Here is a 15,952-nt window from a genome sequence, read left to right on the forward strand (position 1 = left end):
CAGTGTTACACGTAACCCCTCGTTATGCGTTGTAGATCTACATAATCATTGTACATGCTGCCATACATTGATTCAATGATTGAGCCGTATCCGGTCCAGGACTCAGGCAGGAGTCCGAGTCTCGCCATGCGCCATGCTTTGCACCACGATAAAAGCTTCTTTTTCAGCAGAGCAGTAGATGTCTGCATGACTGTACTGCTGATTCTACACATTCATTGTTCTCACAATCACAAGCGATCATCGATCCAATGGCAATGATTATGTGGATCTGCCATGAGTGTTACTGAGCTGCGTGCTAGAAACACGATGAAAGGCAATACAGTAATAGCCATTGTAGCGCTATAGCGGTACCAGTGGCAGTGGCCATGACTTCTGATCCATCCGCGCAACTCGACTGTGTTCGAACGTTCATTGCCGGTGGCGTGCTGCTTGATCGAGAATGGCCGTGTAGATCCGCGTGGTGTGCATTCTGACGTGACTGCATGCTCGGCGGACCTGTGCAGGAATGCGATGTGTGTGCGCCAGCGACCAACGATAACAGTAACAGCGGGCTAGGGCTGTCGTCTGTCGACCATGGTTACATGTCATGTGGGTCAATCGAAGGCAAATTCGCTGTGAGTGTAATACGTCTTCCGCACTGACAGAATCATTTGCGCTGCATAGACCGACGCAGTATGCATGGTATGTGTGGACTGACCTGTTCAGTGCTAGTACTTTGTAGTGTTGGCGTGCATGGGGTAGACCATGCATGGTAGACCACGACCAAGTAAAGAAAAGACGTCAGGTGCAGTGCAGGTGCGAATACTACGACACAAATCTTCAAGTCACCACAATATTCTACGTCGTGTCCAAACAGAGGTATTACATAGCCTGATAATACTGTGGCTCCATCCAAGCAGTCTTTTTTTACTCTACCCTACCTTAGTACCTGTAGTACCTACAAAGTACAAGCCTATTGTCAACAAGAAGGCAGAACTCAGTGAAATCACAACCAAGTGCACAGTGCAGTGGCGTCTTGTGTCCCAGTCCACATGGTCCATATTGGCGTGTGTTTGCAGCAACGCTGCTCAGTCTAGATCGTTTTATAGGGCTCTGGCTCTACTAGTACTACTAGAGTAGAGCCTAGAGCCAGGGTGGACGCGAGCATTTGTCCTTGGAGTTGGACTAGTGTTGCTAGTAGTAGTAGTAGTACTAGTAGCAGTACATTTGGAGTTACTGGGTCGCGTGTACTGTAGTACTGTAGGCTGTACCCAGCTTGTTGTATTTGGAACGCTGCCGACGTCGCCTTGTCTGACGGTTTCGAGCACAAAATGGTAAGCAGCGCAGTGTTGTTGAGCAACTAACTAACTTACTTGTGTTTCCCGCCGGTGTACGCCGATAGAAATTTGTCCCAGTGTGTGTGTGTGTGTTTCAACTCCAATAATGCATACCAGTCTGAACGTCGTTTGCCATCGTCACTACTTCCGCTCTAATTCCTCTCGTGCCCGGGTGCAGCAGTTGTGTAACTATTAATCAACTGTTACTTTGTCCCCCGTGCATGCCATGCTGTAATGTTTTGTTCTTGCATAGGAAACTAGGCAGAACCTAGAAGTAGAAGGCAAGCAGGAGCCCATGCAGAGCCCAGGCGACGATGATGATCTTGCCGTTGAGGAACGGGGTGAGTGGCATCGCCGGCATGCAGAGGCTGGACGTTTGACTGCGCGGTAGATTGCCTTCATTCAGTCTGCAACTAACTTACTTCACGCCCAACTAATGTCACGCTCCTGTTCATTATTGTTCGGTGAAATGCAATGAGCAATGTTCCTGTTGTTAGCTAAGCAAAGCTACTTTGGCAAGCAGAAAGTGTAATGCCAGCCTTCAAAAGTAATTTGTTCTGTCACTTGTTTATCATTATTGCTAGCGAAGTGTATTGCCTGGAGGTTTATGATACGGTGGTACATAATCGTCGCGTGCGATAACTACTTTGCCTTCGATTGGAATCCAGCGTTCGCGTTTAGGCCAGCCTCCATGCCACCTTGAAGTGATGAGCCACTCGAGCACTCGAAGTCTGGAATTTTATTTGTTGCTCCCATACCACTGCATGCTGTACATGATGTACTAAATGAAGAGGAAAGTACTACTGTAGACTAGTACTTGAGCGATTCAGCTACTCACTGTACCTGGACCTGGACACCGAGTGACACTTCACTCAGTGCAGACCTAGCGTCATTAGCTTTAGCTCTGTCGCGCGTGTCAGAACCCCGAGAGGCTCGATGGTGGTCACCAGTGGTCACTACTAATAGAGAAGTATACGCGGACCCAGGGCCAAACGTAAAAGCGGAGAGGCAATCACTTTCGCCGACAGGGAGCAGTGTTGCGGAAGCTGCGCATTCGGAAGGGGCTTGTATCGTTCTGATCGTCTTCACGAGTCTCATAATCGTATCTTTTAGCACTGTGACTGGTGGTTGAATTGTATTCACCTAACCTGACGTCGTTGCTCTAAACTGGATAATCGGCATCGGACCAGTTTGGCAGCCTGCTCGATCGCGTTCCGTAGCGTTATATTTTTGGCAGTGTTGGCGGCCGCTAGCGCCGTGTACGTGTCTGTGTGACCAGCGGAAGTCAGCCCGAGCGGAGTTCGACTAGACTAGACTGCCGACTGGCTCACGGAAGATCGGAGGAGCATGGATTTCCGATCAGCAGGTCTGTGAAAAGACTGTGTCTGTTGTGGTAAACAATGCACACATCAAAACACGTCCTGCTCTGTTTTCCTACATGGAATGTGTACTCGACGAGCTCTCTGATGAAATACTAGTAGTACAAAAATGTACACGCGTAACGAACTTTGAAGTAAAGTTAGTTCGTTGAAGTCAGTCTTTGATTGAATCACAATATCTGTGAATGCAAAGTGAAGCATTGTGAAAGCGCGCTAGCGGCGCGCTGGGTAGCCCGATAGCAACCACATAAGCGAACATTCGCCTCGTATTAAAATTGGTGAAAGAATGAATGAATGAAAGAGCGTGGGTCTTTCGTTCGACCTGGCTTCACCACAACCTGCGTGCATGACAATTTTTTGCATGATCGCGAAATCGTCATCACTTGAAGCGAGACGCCTGATATTATCTCCATGCGGAAATCTGGGACAACCCCTGACGATTTCTCCTGGATACCATTTTTTCACAATAATTTGTGTTGGATGCGAGTGAATGCCGGAAACTAACTTAAGAAGGCCTTTCTTCGTGGTCTTGCCATCTACTAGCGGCATGTACAAACTCAGTTTTACGGTTCACTCATTGAGTGTTTTGTGATTGTCATCATTCATTGAACAATACTTCCCTGTACAGCTCACTCAAGGTGTAACTACAGCTGTAACATGTCACCGTAAAAGTCCGTAAATAAGTACGTAAATAAGTACGTATTTACTTTCGAATTTCGTGGCCACACCCGTACTAACTTTCGGGCGGGTACTGACTTTCGGGCACACACTAACTTTCGGACCTGACTTGTGTGACTTGTGTGTAGTGGAGAAGTCATTTTTCATGTAGATGTACAGTCACGCTATATGCTGCATGTGCGCACCGTACCGTCTTCAACAGACGGGGTCAAAAGAATGAAGGGGGTATTTATTCCGAGCAGGTACTTATTTGCGGACTTTTACCGTACATTGTACTTTGTAAGAACACTGATGGGTGTTACTGGTCAGTGGTGACAATGGCAATCATTCAATCAGCCTTGCACGCAGCACAGACTGCTGCACTAGACTTGTCTGGTCACTGTGTCCAGTCTAGTCACTGTCCAGTCACTGTCCCTGAGTCAGATGTGGCCACAGAAATGCTACCTCCTCTTCCCATGCACTGCTACGGTTCATGCTCATGCAGTCATGGTACTGTGCCAGCCCTGTGATTGCTAGGTGGCAGCGTTGTAGGTTCTACAGTACGATGGTAACAACTGTCTGTGCACCAAGACTACATAGCTACAGTGAACATTCCTTACAAGTATAACACCTCAAAGAGCGGGGGGGGGGGGGGGGGGGGGGTAAAACATCAATGTACTCCATACTTTACAGGCGACGACAAGTCCAAGGGCAACTGACTGATAGCAGTATGCAAGCTCCTCAAAAATACCCGGTGCTGACTGTATTTTTCCTTCCGACTTTCCCTCCTTTCCTTCTCTCAGACTTATGAATATTCCATAAAAATGGTACTTTATATCCTACGGTACCGGTATGTTCTATCCAGGGTGGTATACAGTAACGTTTCTGGTGTTTCACCGTAAGTGAAACTAGTTGTTAGTCGTGCAGTGTATTTCGAATTTAAAAAGCCAATGGTTGAGCCGTGGCATTAGTCTGTATGGGATCATCGTAGGGCCGTCAGCACGTGACATGCCATGCCTGGCGCACTATCCCGAACATGTCTCGTACCGTAATAGAAAGTTGGCCACGAACTAGCATTTAAAATAGGGCTTTCAACGATGCGATCGTATCGTGGAGCAACTTGGTAGAATGTATATGTATGCAAAGAGTGTATTGAGGGGATGCATTCACGGCAATAGTGCGAGTTTGAATCCCATGTTATGTGTGGAAAAATTGAAAAAAAAAAATCCAGCACCTGGTGCCGTTGCGTAGTATAACAACTTTCTAGAATGTCTCCTTACCCCGTACCTTCTCTCGCGGGGGGAACGATGGATCGTGGGTTCGAGCCATTGTTAGGCGCCAATGCTGCAAAAGAAGGATCGAGCGTGATTCGAAGCCGACGCCCGTGGTTCCTTCTTGCTACCGTCAGTTCACTTCCCTGCCTTCTTATCATTTCTAATCTTGTTTGCTTCTATATGTTTGGTTTGTGTGCTGGTGTGTTGTAGAGAATCGAAATCCATACGATGGCACGGATCACCTAGACTCCTACCACATTGTGCCAGTAATCCTTAGCGAAATTGCCACGCTCAAGGAGCTAATGGATGACGAGCAGAGCAACCAGGAAGGTCAGCTGGAATGTCATTATGTGTCTCTGCCTCTCTGCCTCTCTCTCTCACTCACTCTCTCTCTTCTCTCTCTCTCTCTCTCTCTCTCTCTCTCTCTCTCTCTCTCTCTCTCTCTCTCTCTCTCTCTCTCTCTCTCTCTCTCTCTCTCTCTCGCTCTTGCTCTCGTTCTCTCTCTCTCTCTCTCTCTCTCTCTCTCTCTCTCTATCTATCTATCTATCTATATCTCTCTCTCTCACACACACATACACACACACACACACACACACACACATACACACGTGTGCACACACTTGCTTCCATTATTTCCACACTTCCACGTGCCCATCACTGAAGCGATGATAGTGAACAAGCTATGTAAGCCATAGCAATGTGTGCTGGGAATACATTATTCAACAGCTTGCAGGCCTGATGAATTGACTGCCTCTGACGTTAGCCTGATCTACATCACACAGCTGATTGAAGTGGCTTTTTCTGGCCAGTGAATCCCCCCCCCCCCCCCACACACACACACACAAGTTTACGTATCCTCCGAGTTACTCTTTTTGTCAGTGGTATTCTACTTCCATGTGGAGTGTGAAGAGTGAGAGAATGTTCCCATTACCAATGTTCTTGATTGTGGAAGTTAGTTCATAGTTTGTCCTTCCGAACACCTCAAGGCCTTGACCGGATTGGCGTCATGTGGTTGTGTGTGGTTGTGTGTGTGTGTGTGTGTGTGTGTGTGTGTGTGTGTGTGTGGTGTGTGTGTGTGTGTGTGTGTGTGTGTGTGTGTGTGTGTGTGTGTGTGTGTGTGTGTGTGCTGGTGCTTGTACACAGATGACTCCGCTGACAGTTCGCCATTGAAGACGAGTACGAACAGCGGTGCAGTTCTGCTCCTGCGGTGCAGTGATGAGTCGTTTGACACTGTCATGAAGTCACTTGATCAGCAGGTATGTCGACTGACACTGATTATATGCCATGTACATGCATGCGATTTTGGTCGTCCAGGTGAGCAAGCTGCGTTCGTTTAATAGGGAGGGGAGGGGTCCGAGTACGAAATGAAGGATGTTCGTTTCAGGGACGACAAAAACCTTGTGCGACAACCCCTAACGTGTCACAAGTATATCGGTATGTCTGAAGGTGACAGTGATAACAATCACACGATGAACTGAAGGTGACAGTGATAACAATCACACGATGAAATGGTAGAATGCGGTATGTTGTACTCTGCACTGGCGACATATTGTAGTCTTCCACTTGGTAGAACTATACTAGGAGAACAGTGCTGAAGTGTTCTTTTCTGCGTTCTTGTGTGTGTCGGTGTGTGTGTGTGTGTGTGTGTGTGTGTGTGTGTATGTGTGTGTGTGTGTCGGTGTGTGTGTGTGTGTGTGTGTATGTGTGTGTGTGTGTCGGTGTGTGTGTGTGTGTGTGTGCGCACGTGTGTGTGTGTGTGTGTGTGTCGATGCATGCGCCATGCTGCAGGATATCCAGCTCGCGATCAGCTTGATAGAGCAGCAGATCTCGCTGGAAGAACAGACTGAGGGCAGTCTTACACATCTCACACAGCTCTACAGGTGAGAGTTCGGCACACGCATGCACTGTACCAGCGCCAGCAGCAGCAGCGGCGGCAGTGTTGCTGCTTTGGAGCCTTGCTGCTGACAAAGCCGCCATGATGGTATGAAGGTGACGCATTGTTGATGCTCGCACCATGAAGGACGACCCGGCCACACTTCGTAATGAGTGGAAGTGGAGGTGCAATATTGCAGGTGCATGGGGAAGGTGTTAGGACATTTGAGGCCACATGCCACGTACTGCTCTTTTCTCTCCGAAACTCAACACTTGCAAGCCAGATATGAAAGAAAGAAAAAATCATCAGTCACACCACCGGGACTCGAACCAGGGACCTTGCTATTCGCGAGCAATGCTCTAACCAACTGAGCTACAGTATGACTCTTATCCACAGTGATGGTAAATCTATCCTTCTTCGATCAATCAATATCTGGCTTGCATCATACTGGCAACTCATATCTGGCTCGCAAGTGTTGAGTTTCGGAGAGAAAAGAGCAGTACGTGGCATGTGGCCTCAAATGTCCTAACACTTTGAAAATTCTCCGTGAAGTCCAAATTTGAAATTGCAATTTGTTGTTTGCTCGCAGTGGACATAGTTTGATGTGCTCCCCATGATATTAAGCGAATGGCCGAGGGCCCTCTTGATTGGTGTGAGTTGCCAGTATGATGCAAGCCAGATATTGATTGATCGAAGAAGGATAGATTTACCATCACTGTGGATAAGAGTCATACTGTAGCTCAGTTGGTTAGAGCATTGCTCGCGAATAGCAAGGTCCCTGGTTCGAGTCCCGGTGGTGTGACTGATGATTTTTTCTTTCTTTCATATCTGGCTTGCAAGTGTTGAGTTTCGGAGAGAAAATAGCAGTACGTGGTATGTGGCCTCAAATGTCCTAACACTTTGAAAATTCTCCGTGAAGTCCAAATTTGAAATTGCAATTTGTTGTTTGCTCGCAGTGGACATAGTTTGATGTGCTCCCCATGATATCAAGCGAATGGCCGAGGGCCCTCTTGATTGGTGTGAGTTGCCAGTATGATGCAAGCCAGATATTGATTGATCGAAGAAGGATAGATTTACCATCACTGTGGATAAGAGTCATACTGTAGCTCAGTTGGTTAGAGCATTGCTCGCGAATAGCAAGGTCCCTGGTTCGAGTCCCGGTGGTGTGACTGATGATTTTTTCTTTCTTTCATATCTGGCTTGCAAGTGTTGAGTTTCGGAGAGAAAAGAGCAGTACGTGGCATGTGGCCTCAAATGTCCTAACACTTTGAAAATTCTCCGTGAAGTCCAAATTTGAAATTGCAATTTGTTGTTTGCTCGCAGTGGACATAGTTTGATGTGCTCCCCATGATATCAAGCGAATGGCCGAGGGCCCTCTTGATTGGTGTGAGTTGCCAGTATGATGCAAGCCAGATATTGATTGATCGAAGAAGGATAGATTTACCATCACTGTGGATAAGAGTCATACTGTAGCTCAGTTGGTTAGAGCATTGCTCGCGAATAGCAAGGTCCCTGGCAGTGGCGGATCCAGGGGGGGGCCCAGGGGGCCTGGGCCCCCCCTTTGAAAATTTCGACCTTGGTCTAGGATTACAGTAGACTGTAGAATGAGCGCTCGAAATGACTTGGCGTGTCAAGTGGGTCACGCGTGCTGGGTACTTTTATACGTGTCCGGTCACTCCGGTACATGGTGTCACGCACTGAGTCTGTACTAGTCAACGTGCTGTGTACCGGTGTACAACTACTGTACGCACTGCGACCTGAGGACACGGCCGCACTTCAAACATGTGAAAAACGTGCCAAAAATGCAGGGCCTGGTACATAGTGCAGCGATCGCGTTGGGCTGAAGTCCTGTATGGTGCACGGTGCTGTCGAATTCGTCCTTCCTTTTTTTCTTTTTCACTTGTCAGAAACTACAAGTAAACGCTCTCTAGCTCTCTATTTCGCTTGTAGCCAACGGGTTACCTTCAGATATGAGATGAAGAGGAAAGGGTCTGACATCAGGTCGTTCTTCAGTGGACCGGTAGATAAGAGAGCTCGCGTTGGAGAGCCGTCGAAAGGTCCGTCGCGGCCGCTGTCGAGTGGAAATGTTCCAGTGCAGTTTGAAAATGTCGTGAGAATGGAAAAAAACTAGGGACCGGCGGATTCTGCTCGAAAAGGTGGCATATTCTGCTCGAAAAGCAGTGAAATTGGCAGAACCATACAAACCCTATGGCGGGCAATTCCTCGAATTCTGCTCCATTTTTTATCCACATACCAAACATCCATGAAACTTACCAGAAAAAGTACAGAATTCTGCCAATTTTTCTGCCGGCAGAATCCGCCGGACCCTAAAATACAACAGCTCTTCACAACTTCAGGACTTTGTTGTTGTTGTATTTTTTGTTTTGTTTTTTGGGGGGGGGGGGCGGATACCTTGGGCCCCCTCTTCGGCCAAGTCCTGGATCCGCCACTGCCTGGTTCGAGTCCCGGTGGTGTGACTGATGATTTTTTCTTTCTTTCATATCTGGCTTGCAAGTGTTGAGTTTCGGAGAGAAAGGAGCAGTACGTGGCATGTGGCCTCAAATGTCCTAACACTTTGAAAATTCTCCGTGAAGTCCAAATTTGAAATTGCAATTTGTTGTTTGCTCGCAGTGGACATAGTTTGATGTGCTCCCCATGATATCAAGCGAATGGCCGAGGGCCCTCTTGATTGGTGTGAGTTGCCAGTATGATGCAAGCCAGATATTGATTGATCGAAGAAGGATAGATTTACCATCACTGTGGATAAGAGTCATACTGTAGCTCAGTTGGTTAGAGCATTGCTCGCGAATAGCAAGGTCCCTGGTTCGAGTCCCGGTGGTGTGACTGATGATTTTTTCTTTCTTTCATATCTGGCTTGCAAGTGTTGAGTTTCGGAGAGAAAAGAGCAGTACGTGGCATGTGGCCTCAAATGTCCTAACACTTTGAAAATTCTCCGTGAAGTCCAAATTTGAAATTGCATGGGGAAGGTGATGGAAATATATCATGTCGTTTCATCCCCTCGCTGGGTGGATAATAGGCGTCTTCAGCACCTATCAGCTCATTTGTCTATTTGTCTTTGTTTGGCAGGCATAGTGGGTGTAAGGCCATAATTGATCAGAATGGACTAGCTTTTTCCAGCTCAGAAGCAGAAGTTTTCCGACAGTGGATTTTAAATGAAACATATTGTTTTGGTGAAATGAACAGCAGTGATGGTGCCCTGTTCGTTATCATGTCCACGATGCGCTTCGCCTGTGAGGAGTTGCCTGAAAGCAAGAAGATGAGAGCATGTGTGTTCTGTACAGACCTGGAGGTGAACTTCGCCTACTTGTACTTGCAAATATTTTCAAATTTATACCTTTTCTGTGCTCCCTCACTTTTCTGCTGTCAGGCAAAACAACATCGACAAGTTTCTCAGCACTGCGCAGGCGCTGATGAGAAGCCAGCAGAGACTGGCTTGGATTCGGAGTCGTATCATCCGCTGCATGAGCAAGGTGTGTGTGTGTGTACGACTGGCGTGATTTGTCTTTATGCCGTGGTGATCAGCAGTGATACACGACGCTGCTATGCTACAGATTATCAGCCAGTCTTGCATGCATGCAGTATTGGGTGTGTGTGTGTGTGGAATGGCAAATCACTGCCACTCCATGCAACTCATGTGATCCGGGGGGACAGGGTCCGGGGTGTCCCCCCCCCCCCCCCCCATAAAAAATAGGATTTTTCGGCCAACAGGGCATGTTTTAACGCTCTACAGGTGCTCTGGTCAGCTGGGCGGACCCTTGTGGACGAAAAGTGGTACGGGCATGGTCATGCTGGTTGCACCGTGTGTGACACCTCTGAGTGTGATACATTGCTTGCTGTGGTAGAAAACAATGTGCATGGACCAGCTGTGGATATTTGTGATTTCGTGTGCAGCATGTCTCCATGGTTTCGTCTGGACACGTTGAGCCCGATTTGGAGGTATGTACGTGGTGCTGTTTGGGAACTCACTTTCCAAGAAAATCCCTGCGCATATAGTTATGTGTGTGTGTGTGTGTGTGTGTGTGTGTGTGTGTGTGTGTGTGTGTGTGTGTGTGTGTGTGTGTGTGTGTCTGTGAGCACGTGTCCCGTATGTCCATGTGTTTGCTTGCATGTGCGCTTGTGTCTACTTTTCCTAATGAACAAACCTTTGTTAGCAGCATGTCACTAGAAGCTAGTGTCCATGCTACTGACCCCATCCTACTCCAGGGAACATGAGAGAACTCCAGACGGTGTGTCTAACCTGGCATGTGCCCGTGTGTGTGTGTGCCCGTGTGTGTGCATGTGTGATTACTGCTGCTTTTTGCCAATGTGCCGTGCAGCCCCTGCTGAACCGAGTGCTCCGATTTCCAGACCTGTCCTACCAGTTCGTTTCGCCGGACGACGAAGCTGCACAGGCACCAGCCAAGCCGTACACGGTGGCATCAACCGACAGCCCTGACGACCTGGAACCGCAAAGCAGAGATGCTGAGCAAGACGCGCCGCAAGAGTACATTGCCACTCTGATAACGAGCACGATACCCGAGCAGGAGGAGCCAGTCGACACCGACTCGCAAGCTGCCGGCAGTGAGAACGAGATGCCCCCGGACATGCCAGCACCTCCTTCTCCGGTGCCTGAAGCCGAGTCGGATACCTCCACACCACAACCGGGCGATATGAATCTAACCGAACCGCTCGTAGGATTGTTGATGAACCGATTGGACAATGAAGGAGTGTCAGCGATGACGGATAGTCGTGCCGCTGCAACAAAGCGTCGTGTGTCCGGCAGTCCGCCGCCAGTACCGGTGAATTCTCGCTCAACGCCGGGCGACGGCAGCGATGACTACGACGGCGGACGCGGCTGTCATGACAACGCGGGCGCCTTCGGCTGTCCCGGCAACCGCCAGATGTCGCTGGAGTCGGACATCTTCAGGGACACGCCGTCGCCGCTCGGCGATGTCAAGCCTCTCTCGCCATTCGTCAGCTCCCTTCTTGGCAAGCCCATGCCAAGCACGGCGGAGAGCACGGCAGATCGTGCCGGCGGTAGCCGAGAGCAATCGCCCTTGCAGTCGTCGACTCAAGACAGACGAGACATGAAGGCCACGACGGTGCAATCCGCTGCCAAGCCTGCCAGTCCTGAGCGAAAAGACTCTATCGTAAGAGAGGAGCAGGTGGTCAGACGTGAACTTCCCGTCATGACTTCCCCGTCCTCTGGAAGTCTCCTGGTAAGTACGAGGTCTGTTGTTGTTGTGATGGTATGACCAGCACTACAATACCTTTTTTGAAGTTTTTTCCCCAAACTGACACCCTGATCTCTTGGTGCTCGTGCATGGCCAACCAAGCTATTGCATATCTCTCGTTGCAGAACCCATGCAACTCTTCCTGTTCACACTTGAGCTTGGTGAAGGATGGGAGTTGGAACATCATGATGTTACAATATTGGGACGGTTTGACATGGCCAGGCGTATGGAGTTGCAATGGTCCCTAACCCGAAGTTATCACATTTTAATACTCGTAAATGTAGAGAGGGTTTGAGCTTAAATTTGGCCAAAATTAGGTTTTCGCAGCTCGCAGGGCGATTTCATCTGCTTGAACTGTACATGACATTGTGTTCCATAAGTGTACAGTGACTCCTCCTCTGTTTTGCCATGACCACCTGGTATACTCTAATTTCAGAAATTTTCGGTGCTCAATATTTTCGGTATGAGGGCAACAGGCTAGGTTCGGTGAACAGAAATTTTCGGTACAGAGAAGCAGTTCCCTATTGGATTATGTGTGTTAGTGTTTGTTCGGTGTATTGAAATTTTAGGTATGAAACAGACGCACCGAAAGTACCGAAAATAAAAGTACACCGAAAATTTGTGAAATTACAGTAATCAGGTATGGCGGTGGCCTGGCACAAGCGAAACTTCCTAAGCTGGCTGTGTTTCTTAACCCAAAAAATTAATGTAATCCGGTGGTAGCTCGAACGTGCGAACTTTACTTTTTGTGCTCAAGTGACACCCGGAAAGCCTGCATCTAGTACCGGGTACATTGTAATTCAATAATTGTAATAGATGATATGCCAAATAACGCGCAACTAGACTTGGGAGGGCATTGCAGAGTAGTTGCATACAAAGTTCAAAGTTGTACGGGTGCCTGTGACTAGTGTTCCTGCACAGCTCAGGGCCTACCGTGTACACATTGTAGTATAATTTGTATGCAACTTGTGTGCGATGCCCTCTCAAGTCTAGTTGCACGTTATTTGACATATCCTCTATTGTGGGCGCATTAGGACCATTCTTCACGGGGTCTAGATGCATGTGACTGTCTCTGCAGGCCCATGGCAGCAGATGATGCGTGTGTTCTGGCAGTGCATAGTCACCCTGTGGTGTGCATGCAGCCTACAGTAGGGTGCATTGATGCAGTCTTGGTGCAGAAAACAGAAGAGGTACATTGATGCTGTCTTGGTGCAGAAAACAGAAGGGGTACACATTGATGCGGCCAGTGGGGTTTTCGGCACCCATGCCAGCGGTTGTAATAACGTTACTTTCCCCCCCAGGCCTCAGTGGCGTGCACCGAGTCTTGAAAGGGGGTTTCTAGAGTTGGAAAAATTTTTCTGGGGCCCCATTGTATAATTATGTATGAATTTTGTGCACATGCGCATCCCCCAAACATCCCGTCGGAGATAACGGCGAGGGCAGCCGGCTAGGGAGGAGGGAGGGGGGGGGGACTCAAGATCAGGGGTGCAGGGCACCAATGAACACTGGTGCTGATGAGATGCGGGGTTCGTCCGACTGCTATCATCAGATCATGCCGGCACAAACGCGTCTGAGAGGGAACCAGGTACAGGGGTAGAAAGGACAGAAATAAGAATAAAGAGGAATGGAGGGAGGGGACGATGCCGGTTACATGGAAATGTTGGTACATGTATAATCGATAGCAGGATAAAACGGGTTACCTTTTACATACCAGCACTTCAAAAAGCATTTGCAAAGAGGGTGCAAAAATCAATGTACTCATATACATGTTTGTCATAATTATTGAACACGTAAAGGTTTGATAGGCCTAGCTGCCCGGGCTACACTACAGTCTATAACACTATGTCTATCAGACTATGGTACTTCACTAGTCCACTCCAGGCTTGTTTGTTTCATCAAAACACTGCTTACATTCGACGTATCTTTCTTTCTGTTCTTATGACGAAGTTTTCAGCATGTATTGGCAATGTTCCACATGATTTCAATAGAGAGTTATGGACCTTGCTTCGATGGAAGCTCGCGGAAGAAAAGCGAAGCCCCGCGTCCTTGAGTCGCGGCCGGAGCAGCGCTTCGTTCTGAAGCAGCGCAAGTGGATCATGGACGCACATTTTTATGTCTTCCAGTCGACAACGTTTTTGACGAACGTCTCTGCTGCGCACATGAGCGAGAACGAAAGGCTGTGGCGATCTTGATTTGAGTCAACGGTTTGGAAGGAGATATTGTCAATCATATCCTTGAACTGACTTGCATCGCGCGTGCTTGACTCAAATTTCGAGACAAAACGGATTTCTTGAACGTCATCGCCAATCCAGGAGCGAACCAGAGCTAGAAATCGATCCCTCCGTGGCTACTCTCCACTGAAGAAAAAGAGAATAATGTATTTCGAACTGCATGCAAAGCAACTCTCTCTCTCTCACTTCGAAATAAGGACATAGTCACTGTACTGTAAACTGCCCGTCGATCGATACGTTTGCAGGATCGATAACCAATCCAGTACTACACGCTTTTCTTTTGGTAAGATTGCCCGAAAAAAGGTGGTTTCCAGACACCAAAAAACTCATACGGTGCACGCGCCTGGGCCTCACCGTAGCCGCAGCATCTGCCACTGGATTCATCAGAAGCGGACACGATAATTTACTTTGCTCTTTTTGGTGCTTTCTGCACAGCCACCGGCACCACCTCGGAGAACGTCCTCGTACGAGGTGCTGAAGCGCTTCGAGCAGACCCGCTCATTGTCCCGAAGCTCTGTTAGCCCGCCACCCCGCTCTGCGTCGACCAGCCTAGTCAGCCCCACCAAGAACCTACCCTCTATGGGCAGATACCAGCATCAGGACCAGGAGCAGGCACCGGAGGGCTTTGGCGGTGCGCTGTTCGTGGGCAGCCTCTTACGGCCGTCTCCGTCGTCTGCGGAGGACGAGGACTTGATGGTGTCACCGGAGCACGTTGCAAGCATGCCTGCAGGTGTCGATGATGCGACGGCGACGTCCATTGCTGATGACGTTGCTGTGTCAGCCAGTGCTGGACGGGACGACTCGCCGCAGTTCATGGGAAACCTGAGTTCGCTCATGTCTTCTCGGATTGTGTTTGACTGAACGCCCCATCTCGCAACCCTTGTGTACAGATTTCCCGGTGGAGAACGGAAACATTCAGTTATACATTCAGTTGCAAAGAGCTCCACCCGACCTTGATCAATATCATCCGCTACTTCCGGGCATGGCTATTGAGCTTTGGATTATATGCCTGGCCTCTTCTTGCATGATGTGACAGGAGTCTTGGCAATGATGTGCCAACAAAGGTGTGAGTGATGGTATGCTGCCACCACCAGTTCACAGTGTGTGTTTTATACATAGGCCTTGGCTGGCCAAGACTGCCTGGTGCCATGCACAAGTGCAGCTTAGTTGTATTAGCAGTGATTGCACAGTATTCCCCGAATGTCCGCTAATTATCCCAGCACTGGTGCCCCTGTGTGGCTGGTTCGCCGAACGAAACTTTTAGATGCGCACAGTTGACGATCCATGTCCTGGCAATACTGCCCGGAGCGCTTTGTCACTGTCACCCGTGTGCGTGTGATCTTAGCCGATGCACGCTCCCTGTCCGTTGATTTCTGTTTCTCTCATTGGGACGACGAGCGTGAATGTGTCAGTACCTCTCCAGCCCCCGCCAGTCCGATTGCCTTTCCAGCCCTCGCCAGTCCAATTGCCTTTCCAGCCCTCGCCAGTCCAATTGCCTCTCGAGCCCTTGCTACTCCAATTGCCTCTCAAGCCCTTGCTAGTCCAAATTCTAATTCCACCGGAACAGTATTGTACACATGACGTCGTATATCCTACAGTTGCTAATGTTCCACAGACCGTTCTCGTCCACAGTCCTACACAGAAATCTACCCCCATTGACTAGACCCAAATACTACCGTACTTTCCCATAACCCACCACTATCGCAGGATTATGTAACATTTCATGACTGTTGTGAGCTTCTTTCTCTTTTTTCATGATAATTATAGTTTCTACGGTTGCTGTTGATATTGCTATGATAACTGGCGAAGACATTGCTAATAATTATTATGATCATGTGACAATGGACAAGATGTGACCTTCTTCTCAACTGAATGTGTGCTCCCTGATCTAGTGATATGATGGGTGTTCAAGAGCTTTTTTGGGACCAGCCCCTACACATACACATACACATACGGCGGGGTTTGTTTGCTATACACATACGGCGGCG

At 48.6% G+C, this 15,952-nt stretch overlaps 1 protein-coding gene across 2 annotated transcripts; it reads left to right on the forward strand.

The window, feature by feature from the left end:
• The first annotated feature begins 767 nt into the window (after positions 1 to 767).
• LOC135823290 (NHS-like protein 3) lies at positions 768 to 15,832 on the forward strand. Of its 2 annotated transcripts, XM_065336145.1 has the most exons (9): positions 768 to 1,313; positions 1,570 to 1,657; positions 4,837 to 4,956; positions 5,770 to 5,882; positions 6,415 to 6,506; positions 9,888 to 9,990; positions 10,412 to 10,456; positions 10,837 to 11,718; positions 14,400 to 15,832. In XM_065336145.1, exons 1-9 carry the CDS (start codon positions 1,311 to 1,313, stop codon positions 14,823 to 14,825), a joined length of 1,872 nt encoding a protein of 623 aa, XP_065192217.1. In that variant the 5' UTR covers positions 768 to 1,310; the 3' UTR covers positions 14,826 to 15,832. The 2 variants fall into 2 exon arrangements, with proteins under 2 accessions (XP_065192217.1, XP_065192218.1); XM_065336146.1 differs by lacking the exons at positions 768 to 1,313; positions 1,570 to 1,657 and adding an exon at positions 2,275 to 2,682.
• The last annotated feature ends 120 nt before the right edge of the window (positions 15,833 to 15,952 follow it).

Source organism: Sycon ciliatum, chromosome 8 (genome assembly GCF_964019385.1).
Source record: "Sycon ciliatum chromosome 8, ocSycCili1.1, whole genome shotgun sequence".
Lineage (NCBI taxonomy): Eukaryota > Metazoa > Porifera > Calcarea > Leucosolenida > Sycettidae > Sycon > Sycon ciliatum.